This window comes from Dipodomys ordii, unplaced genomic scaffold, assembly GCF_000151885.1.
Source record: "Dipodomys ordii isolate 6190 unplaced genomic scaffold, Dord_2.0 Scaffold124, whole genome shotgun sequence".
NCBI classification, from domain to species: Eukaryota; Metazoa; Chordata; class Mammalia; order Rodentia; family Heteromyidae; genus Dipodomys; species Dipodomys ordii.
The window spans coordinates 2860353-2876236 of NW_012267340.1; the positions used below are offsets into that span (position 1 = coordinate 2860353).

The window sequence follows — 15884 nt, forward strand, 5'->3', positions numbered from 1 at the left end:
ATAATGTTGGGAAAATGGAATTCTTATACTCCGTTGGTTGGATGCAAATTAGGACAGCCACTATTGAAATCAGTATGGAAGTTCCATGAAAAACTGAAAGTAGAACTACAATACGATCAAGCTATACCACTTCTGGGCATATTCCTGATAGTCAGCATACAGTAGAGATACCTGGATACCCAAATTTACTGTGGTACTATTAACACTCATAAAGTTTTGTGCCTCAACAGACGAATGGACAAAAAAAAAGGTATGTTTACACATGGGGGTATTATTTAGCCATAAAGAAGAAATCATGTTATTTGCAGGAGAATGGATGAAACTCAAGATCATCCTGTTAAAAACTTGAATGTGGGGCCGGGAAGGTGGCTCAGTGGTAATGTGCTTTCCTCCTATGCATAAGGCTCTGGGTCCAATTCCTCAGCACCACATAAGCAGAAAAAGCCAGAAGTAGTGCTGTGGGTCAAGTGGTAGAGCGTGAAGAGCTAAGGGGCAGCGCCCAGGCCCAGAGTTCAAGCCCCACAACCGACCAAACAAACAAAAATCCTTGGGACTCTTCATCTCCAATTAACCACCAGAAAACCAGAAGTGGCACTGTGCCTCAATGGTACTAGCCTTGAGCAAAAAGAACTCAGGGAGAGATCCCAAACTTGGAGTTCAAGTCACATAACCAACAACAACAAAAAAAAGTCCCTAACACTCTTAACTCCAATTAACCAGCAAAAAGCTAGAAGTGGATGTATAGCTCAAGTGGTAGAGCACCAGCCTTGAATGAAATAAGCTTAGTGAGTATGAGGTCCTGAGTGCAAGCCCTAGTACTGGCGTGTGCATGCCCAAGTGCACATGGGCACACACATACACACAAATTTTAAAAAACAATCATAGCAACTGAAATATTGAAAATGTTTCTTAAAACTATAATGATCAAGTATCCTTCCCTACTTCACATGAAAATAGTCCCTAAACATTACCATCACTTGGAACATCACCATACTCAGAAGAAAGCATGTGTGAGAGGAGCTTGGGAGGTTTGTGGCATTTTTTAAAATAACTAACCCACGACCACGAGAACAAACCAAGGCTCTTGAAACAGACATGAGCCTCTCTTCCTGAGGGCACTGCACCTCCCCAAGGCCCTGCCTCTCAGTACCACCATGCTGCAACTCTCATTGTAGCATGAGTTTTGATGGAAAAAAACAAATCTAAACCATAGTTCAGTTAGTCTTTCTAACATTGAAAATCATCTTCTCAAGTCCAATTCATACCCATGGATCTTACATGACTTTGTACTGTTCAACCTGTAAACACATCTACAAAATGCAGAACTCAGTCATGAGCAAAGATGCTGGAAGTCAACTCAGTCTTGAGCAAAGATGCTAGAAGTCTGGCGTCACATTTCTTAAAAGAGGTATATAGAAGTGGCGTTGGTGGCTCACGCCTATAATCCTAGCTATTCAGGAGGCTGAGAGCTGAGGATCCTGGCTCAAAGCCAGTCTGGGGCAGCAAAGTCCGTGAGACTCTTATCTCCAATGAACCACTCAAAAAAAACAAAGTGGCGCTGTGGCTCAAGTGGTAGAGTGCTTGCCTTGAGCTGAAGAGCTGAGGGACAGCACCCAGGTCCTGAGTTCAAGCCCCACGACTGACCAAAGAAAAAAAAAGAGGCATATAGAGAAGTAATTTTTAAAAGTCAGCACTGTGAACTTGTATACCTTACTGTATCACCCAGGTGTTTACCAAAAGCCTCCCTTTCTGACCTGGAATGTCGGAGACTGTCCTTTTTGTTTTTTGCAGAACACAATGTGCACTCACAGCCAACAGCATGCGGCTTGGGGAGAGACACATCCTGCTTTAACAGCATGGTAAGGATTTCATAGTTGTTACGATGAGCAGCTAAAATGACAGGTGCAACGTCCATAGTTGTTGAATACTCAGGGTTCTGAATTCGTTCCATTAGTTTCTGAAAAACAGTTACATAAATATGCAAGACTTATTATGTATGACTGGAAATATATTTATTCAAAGGGTGAAATGAAAAAATAAGAAGGCTAAAGAACTGAAGAGAACTTAAAAATTATTTTAAGGAATATGATAAACACTTTAGACTATTATCTTGAAACTGGGAACCTTAATTCTAATGATTAATTGGATATCATCATAATAAGCAATAACTTTCAATAGGTAATAGTCACATAACTAGAATTCTGTTTTCTAACCAAGAAGTGAGGATGTTTAGAGAAATACCTGAGAAAAAAGCACTTAATTTTTATAGAATTGTAGAAACATGCTCCACAGGATAAAGAACAAGTTTAGAAAGGAATGCAATGAAAAATTAAACATGAACAACAGGCAGAGCATCAATGCACGATAGCAACAGGGTTGCTGGGAAAGGTAGGAAACAGGAAGCAGTTTTCATTTGTGTCCCTCCCTACACATTCTCCATCGTCACCTGTGCTAGTCCTCTAACAGATCCACAAAAGCCCTAACAATGGAGCCACTATTTAATGAGAACTCAACTACTTGGCACTTTCATCACCCCATTTGATTCCTATAGCAGCCTGAAAAACTGAGCATAGTTAATAACCATGAAGAAACTGAGGCTCAGAGAAGTTAATGTGCCCAAGACACACCACAGAGCAACAGGGTGCTGATCAGAATTCACATTTGTTTTACTCGGGAGCCTGAACTCCTTCAGCTATGCTATGCAGGCTCGTGGGCCTAGTGATGTCATGGAATGAGGACAAAATAATAGTAATTGGACAATCAGGATTAGATAAAAAGATGGCTTTTTATGTCTAATGCATATACTCTTTCCAATATTTCTCACTCATTTGCAGAGGTTTCCCTGAGAGCTGTTTGATTCCAGTGAAGCTCATCAAGTCCACATCAAGTGAAACTTAAAGTCATTGATGAAATAAAAACCTGTTAGTAGTTCTAAGTACCTGTACCTAGCATACCACAACTCCTTTGTGCCCATGAGAAATAAGTCAAAAGGCTAGAAATAGGCATACCAATAGAAGCACCACTGCAAAACAGATGGAAAAAAAACTAAATAGGAGGAATCTAGGATGCCATGGTCCTTTGATAAGGCTACATTCTTAAAGGCCTACTTATATTCCTGTTGGTTTCTTAGTATCTCTTAAAGTAGGAGGTCCTATCCTCTGGAGACAGTCACACTTTTGTTTTTTGTCTTTTGGGGTTTTTTTGGTGGTGGTGGTAGGGATTGAATTTAGGGAATCTGTGCCTGCTAGGCAAGCACTTTACTGATCAGCCAAATATTCACAGTTTTGTGGTAGCCTAAATGAGAGAAAAAAATGTTTAGTTAAATAGGACAAAGTATGAAATTCTGCAGTGGCCCCATAGTTCTCAGATCAGGGCAGACAGACCGCTACCAACCAAAAGAAGGTATTTTTGGAATATAATCAGTTTATACTCAACAGCTATTTAAAATGCTTGTTTTACTGTATCCCCACAACAACAAATATTGTAATATTTAAATATGATGAAAAATAAATATCTCATTTCAAATGGACATTTCTTTGATTAGCAGCAACTATCTTTCTAATTTTAAAGCAAACATTTTAAAAAAGAAGAAATACCTTAATTACAGTCAGTAAGAGATGACCAAGAGATGCACCACCTTGTTGCATCTCAATACAGTTGCTTTCCTACCCATAGCTTCAACCTATAATACGAAGCTGTATGTTCCAATTCATCGTTATCACTTTTCCTTGCTTATTTTTCCAATATTTAAAAAAAATATTTAAATGACTAGCATTTATTATGTATACATGTAGTTATTTATATAATTCTCTTCTCTCTCTTCAAATATTGTCTCCCCCGCCTACCCCCCTTGCTAGGAATTTAATCTAGGCCTCCAGGCAAACCATCTACCACTGAGCTACTTTCAAGATGTTTGAGTTGTGTCACATGGGGCTTTTCTCACTACAAGAAACAAGGCCTTAATCAATCATTTGCCTATTTTCCTGACTATCATAGATGACTAGAGGAGAAAGAACTAAGCTGAAGAATACAAGCATCTTTCTTGTTTATGGCGCATCATGTATACAGGCCCCACCAGTAGGGTGTAAGCCTCCAGTACTCCCTCACCATCCCTGATTATTCTAGTTTTTAAAGTCTGTTAATTTGACAAGCAAAAACAAATACCTTATATCTGACCATCAATAGGTTTTGGTTTTTTTTGAGTCCGGTTGTGGGCCTTAACTCTGGGCCTGGGCGCTGTCCCTCAGCTCTTCAGCTCAAGGCTAGCGCTCTACCACTTGAGCCACAGCACCACTTCCGGCTTTTTTCTTTTTGCTTATGTGGTGCTGAGGAATCGAACCCAGGGCCTCATGCATGCGAGGCAAGTGCTCTACCACTGAGCCACCTTCCCAGCCCTGCCATCAGTAGGTTTTAATGCTTTGTATCTTCTTTCTGAGGTTTTACGTTCTATCATAATTTCAACATTTTTCATTATCTAATATTATTTACTGGAGAGACTTGTTTTAAATACTTTCTCATAGCTATTTATTACTTTCTACATTCTGTCTGTTGTTTGAACTTCTATTGGCTCAAAAAATAGCCAGACTCTACCACTATATTTTGCCCACTGCTCTTATGCTTTAAAAAATTTTTTCCACTGCCAGTTAACCAAATATTTAACTTCATTTTCTTCCAATTATATGGTTTCATTGTTTACATTTAATTGTTAAATCTATCAAAAACTAATCCGTATTTTCAACATTACCTGCAGAATATTCCAAACTAAAAATACTGGTTTCCACACTGACAAATTAAGGAAATATCAACTGAATGAAAAAAAGCTTCCTGAAAGCAATACTATCATTCTTGCAATTATTTACTTCCTTTAAAGTAATATTTTATGGAGTAAAAAAAAATCTGTTCTTAAAAATATATAATTAATTTGGGGGAAGAAAAAAATGGCAATTCCAGGAGATCTACTTTCATTTAAAAATCCAAATTAATAAGTATTTAAGAGTACTAACTACTATAGTTGGTCTTGATGATGATTTTGATCGATGATTTAGAAGTATATCAACAGCTCCCACTACTTCAGAGTCGATTGCCACCAAAAGTGCATCTGCGGACTTTAAAACAAAAAAAGTTAAAAATGAAAATGGAAGATTAAAAAGGTAAACTACTTTTTTTTTTTACTAATTCAGCTTTATTAAACTGTATTTTATACAGTAATAGGAATTTTCAAAAATGTAGTGTGTACAAATCGTACGTCTGCCTGCCTAAGCAGCACACACCTAAGTAGCACTGTGTGCAGCACAGGACACACGTGCATGTCTGCCCGTTCACGGCCACGGGCTGAGGAAGGAAGAGCACTTGGCTGAAGGAATTGTGAGGGGAACAGTATTTAAAGGTGAAATTGTTTTACAAGATCTTTACGTGGACTAAAAAAAAAAAATCGTGACATTCCAAATCTATATAAGAAATCACCAGTAATTATTACTACAAGGTGAGGAATAGGTGAGGAACAATACCATTAATGCAATTATGAACAGGGGAGAATAGAAAAATATGTATAGGAGAGGGAAAGCCCTCTGTTTTCATCTTCAAAACACCCATGGCTGACTGAAGTGGTACAGATTTGTCATTACTATTTGCAGTCTTACCAAGTGCAGTTACTAAAGTTCATGGAGACAGAAGAGGGCAGAAACTTCATAGGTCTATTCCTAACCCACGAGCTCACTGTAATGAACCATTGCCAGCTCAGAGGGAATGAGGACTTCCCAATTTGAGAAACAGAGTACATGGCCGTACTGGGAACAGTGACATCTGGTTTGGGTTTCATGTGGTTTTGTTTTGTTTGTTTGTATTTAAGGAAACCCACAATGGCAGAAGGAAAACATGGGAATAATGATTTAATCTCAGAAAATGCTCTGATTATTTCAATCTGTATATTTTTAACCAATCAACATTCTTGCTCTGGGAAATAAAACTAGTTCATCTCTTTAGAATTGTTTGTAACTGAAAAGAATAAAAGCTTTTATCCATTTAATCTGAATGTCAGGAAAAGAACTGAAAATGTCAGGTTTACCTTTTTGATGGTAACATAAGAACGAATACCCCAAAGAAAGTGTGGCAGTCTTTATTCAGCCATTAAAAATCGACTATGTTTTTCCATAGAAAAAATTCCTACCCAAATGGGAAATGTAATCAGTTGTGTTATCCTTTGAAAATTTTGGAGTACATTGGGCTACTGCCCTTGCCTTTACATCCTAGCATTTTTCTTATGCTTTATCAAAATGTTTCTTTAATTTTAGCATATTAGGTCAGTTGAAGCAAACTTTTTAAAAAGAACTCTGTATCCATTACTGGCTAAGTATTTCATTTTTGGCTTTTAATTTCAACCCAAACAGCTAACTACCGCAGTACTGCTGGCTCTCAAACACTGAACAACCAAAACCATCTCAAATATAGCTATGGCTGCAACTGAAAACACAAAACACCAAAAGATGGACTACCACAATCTAACTTTACCAACATTATTTCACAGAAGAAATAAGCCAATTCCAGACAACTATGAACCAGTTGTCAGGTTCTCCCAAGTATACTTCAGACTTAGTGACTAGGACATAGCTAGATGAAGAGGCAAAAACAAAGAAAACAAATTGCTAAAGGTGGACCACTGGAAAAAAAAAATCAAATACTGGAGTAACAAGGTCCCTTATCAGTAGAAGCAGTCTAAAGATATGTAACCTAAGAGACCATCTGAAGCAAAGGAAAATAATTACTTTTGCAAAGATTCCAACTTCTGACAGTAAAGTTAAATTATATTCAAATATACCACATAAAGAATAAAGATGTGCATAAAACCATTTGATGCTTAAAAGGATAAGCTTCAGCTATAAAAATATTTATATAAATATGCCATGTAAATGAAGACTATTGATTTATTCTGTACAAATAGTATGTCACTTGATAAGTAAAAGGCAGTTCTGATGAAAACATATTTTCACTACTTTTAAAATCTGACCATGCTTTATTAAAGTATCTTCAGCTTATTATGTATTCATGAGGTCGCTATCATCCTTCCCCCTTCAGAATTTGTCTTTTCAACAATTCCCATACTCTTTCCTCTGAACTCAGGGTAAGACGCTAGCTGCTTTCTTTCCAAAGCTACTTTCCAACTTAGTTTTGGGTGTTAATACTCTCCAATATTGAACAAGGCTTGGGTCCTTCATTCACAGAAACATCTGTCCCAGCTCCTCCCTCTCACAATTCTTTGCTAGTTCAACTTGATCCTTTTTCTTAGTACTCATTGTGGCAAGAAATTTTGACATGCTATATCAAAATTCTTGAATCAATGTGCACCATTTTCTGTCAATGCCATACTTTAAAATGACAATGGCCTTTACTGTTTCCTCTTTTTAGTTTCTAAGTGACAGATTCTTGCTTTGGATCTTTCAATGCCATACTATCCTAACTGCCTTGACACCGTCAAGCATCCATTTGATCTTAAGTGATGAAACACTTTGCTCTTAGTGTCCTTTATTAAATGTCTATGACCCCTAAGAATGAGCCTGCACCAGCTACCATGATACCTATGACTCTACAGTATCTCCTTAGCCTCATCTCTCCCAAGCCACCATCTTCACCTGTGACTGGTGGGAACTTACCCCAAAGACTCCAAATCAACAAGGCTAACACTGGATTTCTTTGTCCCAAGCCTGACCTCTCTGCTGATCATGCTTTCTTTCATCCTTCTCTTGGCTATTCATGTTTAAGATTTCCAGATCATCTTGCAATCCTCAATTCTTCCAGATTTAAATATTCATCAAGAGCTGTCCCTTCTTCCTTCGTAACATCTCTCAAATCTGCTTTCCCTTTTCTTTAGCGTTGGGGTTCAAACCCAGGGCTTGGTGCATGCTAGGCAAGGGTGATGTGCAACCCCACCTCTTTCCTGTTTTGGGCTGTTATTAATCTTACTAATATTAAAGCTGCTCTTCCAGTCTGGCTAACATCGTCAAAATGGAATTACTACAAAAACTGCTTGCATAGGCTCCTGCCACCTCTCCTTTCCCAATTTATACTAAATTCAATCAGGTTTACTTTCTAAAATGCCACTGGACCCAGATCACACTTCTTCTCAACATTTAATGATACTACATTAAATGCCAATTTCTCAGCCTGGTATTTAAGGCCTTTTTTTATCAGCTTCATTTGTTGTTTTTCCTGATAACACCTATTACAAAAATGCTGTTCACTGACTCAAGTAGCTAGAATTATAGATGTGAGCCAACAGTGCCTTGCTTCTTAATGCTCTTTTTAAATGTCATTTTATTTATTTATTTATTTTTATATGCTAGGGATCAAACCCAGAGCTTCCTACATATTCTAGGCAGAAACTCTTCTTGATAGCCCCAGTCCTCAGTGATTTCATCCTTTCCTGTATATCAAATATTCATATTGAACCACAAAAGTTAAAGTATAAAAGAGAGGTTTTCAATGGTACTGACATTTTAGGTGGATATTTGTTTGTGGTGGCTGCTGCCATGTGCATTATAGAATGTTTAGAAATGTCTAGCCTTCACCCACTAGACACCAATAGTCACCTACCTCGATGTGAAACTACGTGTCTCCAGACATCGGCCACTGTCTCCTAGTTAAGAACCACTACTATAACACAAGATAATATACAAGTCAACATTCTATAACTGCAAAGCAATATACAAGGGTCAAACATGATTACCACTCAGCACTTATTAAATATACCTTTGCATTATTAGGTTGCCTTGTAATTCACATACACTCTAATTGTCTACTTCACTTCCAAGTCCTTCAATGAAGAAGCCATGTTTTGTTTATTCATAGCCATAATCACACCCAGCCGGAGGTCCTGGACATGTGTTGATTGGTAGAATAAGACAGAGCAATCTGGATAGAACACAGTGAACTGGAAAGAGCATGGGATTTGTAGTCAGAAGAGTAAATTCAAATCTTAGGTTTGCCTCTACTAATTTTAGGACTTTGGGCAATTCATTAAAGTCTATGAGCCTCAGTTTTCCATCTGTAAAATACCATCTAGAGAGGTTGACTATGATAGCTGTATGTGACCAAGATGTAAAAGAACCATGTGTAAAACACAGTAGAACTACTACACACATAAAACCATATGTGTAAAAACACAATACCTCTTTATCCAGAATCATTAGGGACTAATTTCCTTATGACCTTATTTTCTAGTAACTGAAGCTTATGCCTTTAAGTGTTTAACTTTGCATTTTAAACTACGTTGATGAAAGGTCTTCTGCTCTCAGAAGTACTGTGTAAATATATTCTTTGTTCTGAAATAATAGTGAATATAATTTAACTTTTCCTTACTATGATAAAATAACCCTTAATTGGCACCCTAACATGCAGCTGCCTCAGACATGTAATGCTGTTACATCTTTGCTAAATGCGTCTCATTTGGTTCCCCTGCAGTTCTTCTGCCCTTTCTACTGCCTATCTACTTCACCAGACCACAAATCTAAGAAGTAAGAATTGGTAAAATGGAATCCAAAATGGGAAGGAAAGAAAAGTTTGAAGGAGGGCTCCAGAAGTACCCCTACAACTAACTTTAAGTTGGAAATTCAATTTACCAGCTACTCAGGCTGCTCAGAAGTACTTGTTACTAACTTTGTCATTCTTGGTCCTGTTCTGGATAACTAAAGACAGTCTTTTTTTTTTAACTCTGAAAATATCGATTAATACTCAATCTTCTTTGAGTGCTTCCTGATCTTAGCTCCCCACCCCCCAAATCTACCTCATCAACACCAACAGAGAGTCAGAATCCATGGCTACATCCATTTACAAGCAAATCAAAAAAGAAAAGCAAATATTATTACCAAAGTTGCTTCAGAATCTATACTAGACTGATTATTCCTTTCTACCTGAACTGGTGTGAAGACAAATTAGAAAAATCTACCATTTCAAGTTTTAACACAAAGTATTTATCTTTAGACATAAGTAAATGTTAAATTTCACAAAAAACTGATAAAACTTAGGAGAAAACCAAAGTTAAATAAACTTGTTTAATGAGTATTTTTTGTATGTGTGCAAAAAAGGGCCACAGAAAAGCCTATTCCCCAAACATTTTCAGAACCCCTGTGCTATTCTTGGTTATACAATGAAAATAGTAATAATATAGTTCATAGAAACAAAGGTGTGATCATTTACTTCTAAAATGTAGGGGAAAGTGACAATTCAGAGAGAAAAAAGTAGAACAATTAAAAATGTTAGACCTTTGGTCTGTTTTCAAAACTTTTTAGTGGCTCAAAATGCAACAGAAGGTAAAAGAAAGACAGAAAACAAGGAAAAAGAACATTAAGTAGAAGGAAAGATGAAAACATGACATATCTAACAGTTCTTAGAAGCCGTAGATAAAATTATCTGGCCTTGTACCTGACAACCGTAGTCCAAAAGAAGCTGCAGTATATCCAAGTTTTCGTTTTCAATAGTTATGGTAACAGCATTCCTCCCAAGCACATCTACGCAATTTATGTTCAAGTCCCCTGAACTGTTTTCCTCCAAAATCTTTTTAACCATATAGTAGTCACCTAAATAACAATATACAAACATAACTTAATATTCAAGACATATTAAATAAGAATGACTGTAAAGAAAATTTTAACTTGTTGGATTAAAAGATTAAAAAAAACCCTAAACTCATTCTTGCATTTGGAAATGAACACTATAAATGTGAAAATTTCCTAGAGTGTATCTTGATTTAAATATATATACGTATATATGCGTGTCAACAGCAAATATAAATACAAATAGAAAAGTTTGAAATGAGCAATGTGAAATAAAACTACCTTAAAATTCATAATTTGATGACATAAGGAAAGAAACTCATAGAAGGTATGTAAAGCAATAAAGAATAACCAGAAAGGCAAACTGGCAGCCAGAAAAAAAATGTTTCTTAAAAGAAGAAATTTTATAGCTCAGACACATGTATACTTTTACTTCCATATCAAAATGATTAAAAATCAGATCTAAGTAGAGGACATTATAAAGAGGAAAAGTAGACTTTTGAAAAGCGGTGCCAACATGTATATTTTTACTTGTAGTAAAAGTACAATTAGAGGGAAGATTGACTGAAAATCCTCCCCTTTCTCTTCCTCCACTCCTCCTCTCTCTCACACACACACACACACACACACACACACACAGGCAGGCAGCATCTCATTAATGAAGCTACTTAAGTAACCAGGGAACATTCAGTTGACAAAACTCAGGACTAGAATTACAGTGCCAGGCTGTAGCCTACAATGAAGCAGTTCTCCCATAGGAAATTGAGAACTATTCTATCTTTGTCTAATGACAAGATGGTACAGGGCAGGAGTAAGTAGAATAAATAAAGAGAAATGACAATTAGAGGAAAAAAAGCAAGGGTAGCTTGTTTGTCAGGTTTCATTTTGCTTTTTAAACATCACATGAATATACCATTTTAAGTGACTTGCAAATATAATTATTTCTTAGAAATCTATGAATAAAAAACTGGGAAAGAACAGCATGGAAACCAGAAGGAGAAAGAAATGAATGATTTCATGATACAGAAAAAGACTAAAATTGGACTAAATGAATAAATACAAAAACAAGGATCCAGCATGGTAGCACATGCCTGTAATCTCAGCTACTCAGATAATGGAAGATAGGAGTATTCCAGCTTAGAACAGCCCAGACACAAAGTTAGCAAGACCCTACCTATATTACAAACAAGTCTGGCAAGGTAGGGCACATCTGCAATTCCAGCTATGTAACCGACGGAGGTTAAGAGGATTGCAGTCTAAGGACTGCCTGGGCAAAAGCTCAAGACTATCTTAAAACACTAAAGCACCAAAAAGGGCTAGGGGCATGGCTCAGGTGATATGCCTCCTACCTGGCAAGCACAAGACCTCCTGCATTCAAACCCCAGCACTACCAAAGAGACAGCTAAGAAAGACAGGTAGTAGATTCTGCTTGCTAAAGTCACACAAATATGCTAGTACAGGGGCTGGGAAAGTGGCTCAGTGGTAGAGTGCTTGCCTTGCATGCATGAGACCCTGGGTTCAATCTCCTCAGCACCACATAAGCAAAAAGAAAAAAGCCGGAAGTGGTGCTGTGGCTCAAGTGGTAGAGCACTAGCCTTGAGCTGAAGAGCTGAGGGACAGCGCCCAGGCCCAGAGTTCAAGCCCCACAACTGACAAAAAACAAAAAACCATATATGCGAATATAACCTTATAATCCTATATTCTTACAATCCCCACAGTTTGAAAGGAGATAAACAGTAATTTTCTTGACAATATAGTTCCTTAATTCCCTCCAGAAGAAAACTATTTACAAAAGACATACTGTCTCTGTAACACTACTAATTAATATTTAGATGCTAATGCTTCATGGTAAAAACTTAGCAAATACATCATGAAGTGATGCTATTCCAACAGTGACCAAAGGAATGGAGCCCCAAAAGGTTACCACTGCTGCGGGAAGACAGCATGCAAAATCTTCTTCCAGGTGAATCCACTGTAGTAACTCAGCAGCAGGAAGATGCTGACAATAAAAACTCAGCTCTGTGACCAGGATATGTCTAAGGGAGGATTACTTTTTTGTTTATCTTGCTGGCTGGCTGCTCTGTCCCATGGTAAAATAACCACACTCTACCCCCCTCCCTGCCCCATTTCTCAGCTAGGACATCCTAAAACAGGGGATTTCAGGCTTTCCTATATACAGTACTTAAATGCTGTGGCTGGTGAGTAGGATGGTGCTACCATACTCTCTCTTTTCTCCCCTCTTGGTACAAATCTCTTTAACCTTTGCTACCACCTGCCAACACAGATCTCCCAGCAATTCTCTGCTCTGCATCTTCAATGCTCGCCACCCTTCTCTAACCTCACACATGCTGAAGCCTCTTCTCAAATTGGTAAAACAAAACAGTACCGTTAAATATACTAATGTCAGTGAAACACTCCCAAAATTGGTGCATACTTGAAAAGCATCCTTAGTCTTAAGGTAAACAAAACTTATCTAAGAACTAAAAGTATCCTTCCTTATAGTACAGTAATCATAACATAAAGTTCACAGAACACACAGTAGGCTGAACCCAGTCCTAAAGACAAAATCCTGCCCTCTTTCTCTCCAGATCATTCTGACCTCAGTGGGAATGTTAAGAGACTGCTAACTCAAACCCTAATTAAATTCCCCCCCACTAAAAATAGTCTCCATAGAGAGTTGGCAGGGACTGAGCCCTTTTATATGTTTTTTTTTTCTACAACAGAATTCATTATTGATCCTCAGCAAATTAGAGGCTTTATGTGGGTATATGTTCACAAATGTCTTAAAAGCCACCATCAAGAGTTAAACTAAATGAGACAGATGAACACAAGTCACAGTTAGTTTAAGTGCTTCCTGAATAAAACACTAGCTATCCTTGCTCTAATGAGCAGGCCAGAGATACCACAGACTCCTATGAATTAAAGAGGCTCAATGAGAAAGGAAAAAGACATCAGCAGTAAGGATCATGCCTTACTGGTTAATGAAATTCACCTAGAAAGTGAATTTTTTTCAATTATCCTGTGATTCTGAACTAGAAAGAATATGAGAATACTTTTGGTGGAGTTAGACTTATATTACTGGAACAGAAACTGAATTTTCTCCAGAGCTTGTCCAGAAAAAAAAAAAACCAAGAGAGTTTTACCTTTGAGAGGTTCAGACCCATTATGAAATGGCTACTATTCAGATTAGTCTTTTCCTGCATCTATTGAATTTATTTACATAAAGGTCAGTCATTATACACTAAATCTTTTCCTTTTCCACTTCACTTACTCCCTAATGTATACACACCTCTCTAAGGACCACCCATTCATTAACATACACTTAACCATCATATCTCCACAAGTTTTGCTTTAGAAATTCCTAGATTCTATTCTTCTTAGGTGGATAGGCCACACACAGACACATAGACACACACACACACACACACACCCCTAGCTCAAGGAGTTGTAAGGATTTAAGGAAATGTTCTACAAAGAGCCTGAGTACTCCATTCCAACAGCTGCTTTAGTAGACCTCTACCACTTGGTCTGAAGATGCCACTGTAATGTTTTAGCTATTTTAAGAAAATTTTCACTTTTAGATTTTGCTTGCTTAACACCCAAAAAGTTTAAGAATATTAAATGAATATAAACATGCAAATAAAATATATACTATCACGTGAATTTATTTTTATTTTATGTTACTATTTTTTTTATTTTTCATAAGGGTACTAGGGATTGAACCTGGAGCCTTGTACATTCTAGACAAGCCCTTCTTACTTACTTGAGCAATGCCCTCAGCCTCTCTCCAAGAATCATAATGTATAAAATGAATAACTGACAAATATCAAGCTGTTTCAACTTGTACCCTGGGTAGTCTGCAGAACTGCTATCAATTTAAACTCTTTGATTTGAGATATATCATGAAGCAATTCTAAATATACACAGCATCCAAATACCTATCCAAACACCTATGCAAAGCCATATCTAGTGGCACAGATCTGTAATCCCAGCACTTGAGAAGACTGTGAATTTAAGATCAACTTGAGCTACACACTGAGGCTGTTTAAAAAAAAAAAGACCAAAAGAAAATAAAAACTCTACACCATCATATTCCATCATAGCATTCCTCTGCCTGCAATTTCACTGGAATATCCAGTTTCTTTCCTTGTTGTATTTTCTATTGGCTTCTAAATAATCACGATTTAGTAGGGTAGGTACAGGGGTACTTATGCTACAATAACACAATTTAACAATTTACTACTTTCCTATCAGACAATTTTTCTCCACTCACCCCCCCTTCAGACAATTTGTGATTAATACTGCCAGCAATATTAATCTTGCCCACTGCAGAGACCATAATTTTGTGATTTTGTAGACATTCCATACCTTACAGTTCCAACACTGCTCAAAGATGTCTATGAAATCTTTATAAACGCTTTCATATTATTTTAACGTGTCCAAAATCATAAAGTGGGCTTAGTCAATACATGAATGTGTTTCCAAAAGTATGTAAATAAAATTCTATTTCAAAAGCATTACAGGGCGAGAAAGGGAGTAATTTATTTAAAGCACACTCATGCACGCAGGCGGGCAAAAACTCTTCTGCAATTAATCTTCCCACAGTGTAAATTGTCCTTGGGATGTACGCTTGAAAGCCTGCACGGTTTTAACACACATTTTTCCTCCCCAAGTGAATATGACCATGGCACAGCACAAGCTGCGTGTTTTAGAAACAAAAATTCTCAGTGTTTCCCATGTAGGGGGAAAAATAAAAAGCCGTACGGTGGGCAAATGCCCTATTCTTTTTTAGTGACAGGCATCGCTCGGAAGCATACTTACACGCCGGCTTTCTTCACAGGCCATAAAAATGACCAATTTCTAGATTCAAAAAAAAAAAAAAGGCACACTAAATACATTCCGCGTAATGTCGCTCTGTAATTATTTTCCCAGTACCTTTAGCTCCCATAGAAGGCCCTGGAGCAATAAACCTTCCTCTTGGGATTTAAAAAAAATGCATCAAGACAGTCTTAAGTTTGTGGGGGGAGGAAGGGAGGGAAGGAAAGAGGCAGAAACTCTTCCCAGTCCTTAGGATATTGGGCTCCCCCATTCCACTTCCCCGGAAATAACCCACGCAACAGCCCAAAGTTCTTTAAAAACCAAACCCAACAACACGGGGGTGGAAAGGCCCCTGGACGGGAGGCGGCTGTTAAGGGAAGGTCCTGGAATCCGGGGTGGGGGTGGAAGGTCAGTAAATGACCTCTTGGCTCCCCAAAAGAAGGGAGGGCGGGCTCACTCTTCAGGCCTGTAGCCGGGGTGAGGCTATAAAAGTGGGGTGCTGACACCCCCCCTCCGCCGCCT

At 37.8% G+C, this 15884-nt stretch overlaps 1 protein-coding gene across 1 annotated transcript in view; it reads right to left on the reverse strand.

Moving 5' to 3' along the window:
* Trpc1 (transient receptor potential cation channel, subfamily C, member 1) overlaps positions 1-15418 on the reverse strand; it is a 33224-nt gene extending 17806 nt beyond the window's left edge. Inside the window, exons 1-2 of the mRNA XM_013029894.1 lie at positions 15366-15418; positions 1755-1957 (exon numbers count right to left, since the gene is read on the reverse strand). Coding sequence (XP_012885348.1) covers positions 1755-1957; positions 15366-15389 — 227 coding nt within the window. The 5' untranslated portion in view covers positions 15390-15418. The remainder of the gene's footprint in view (positions 1-1754; positions 1958-15365) is intronic.
* Positions 15419-15884: the final 466 nt, after the last annotated feature.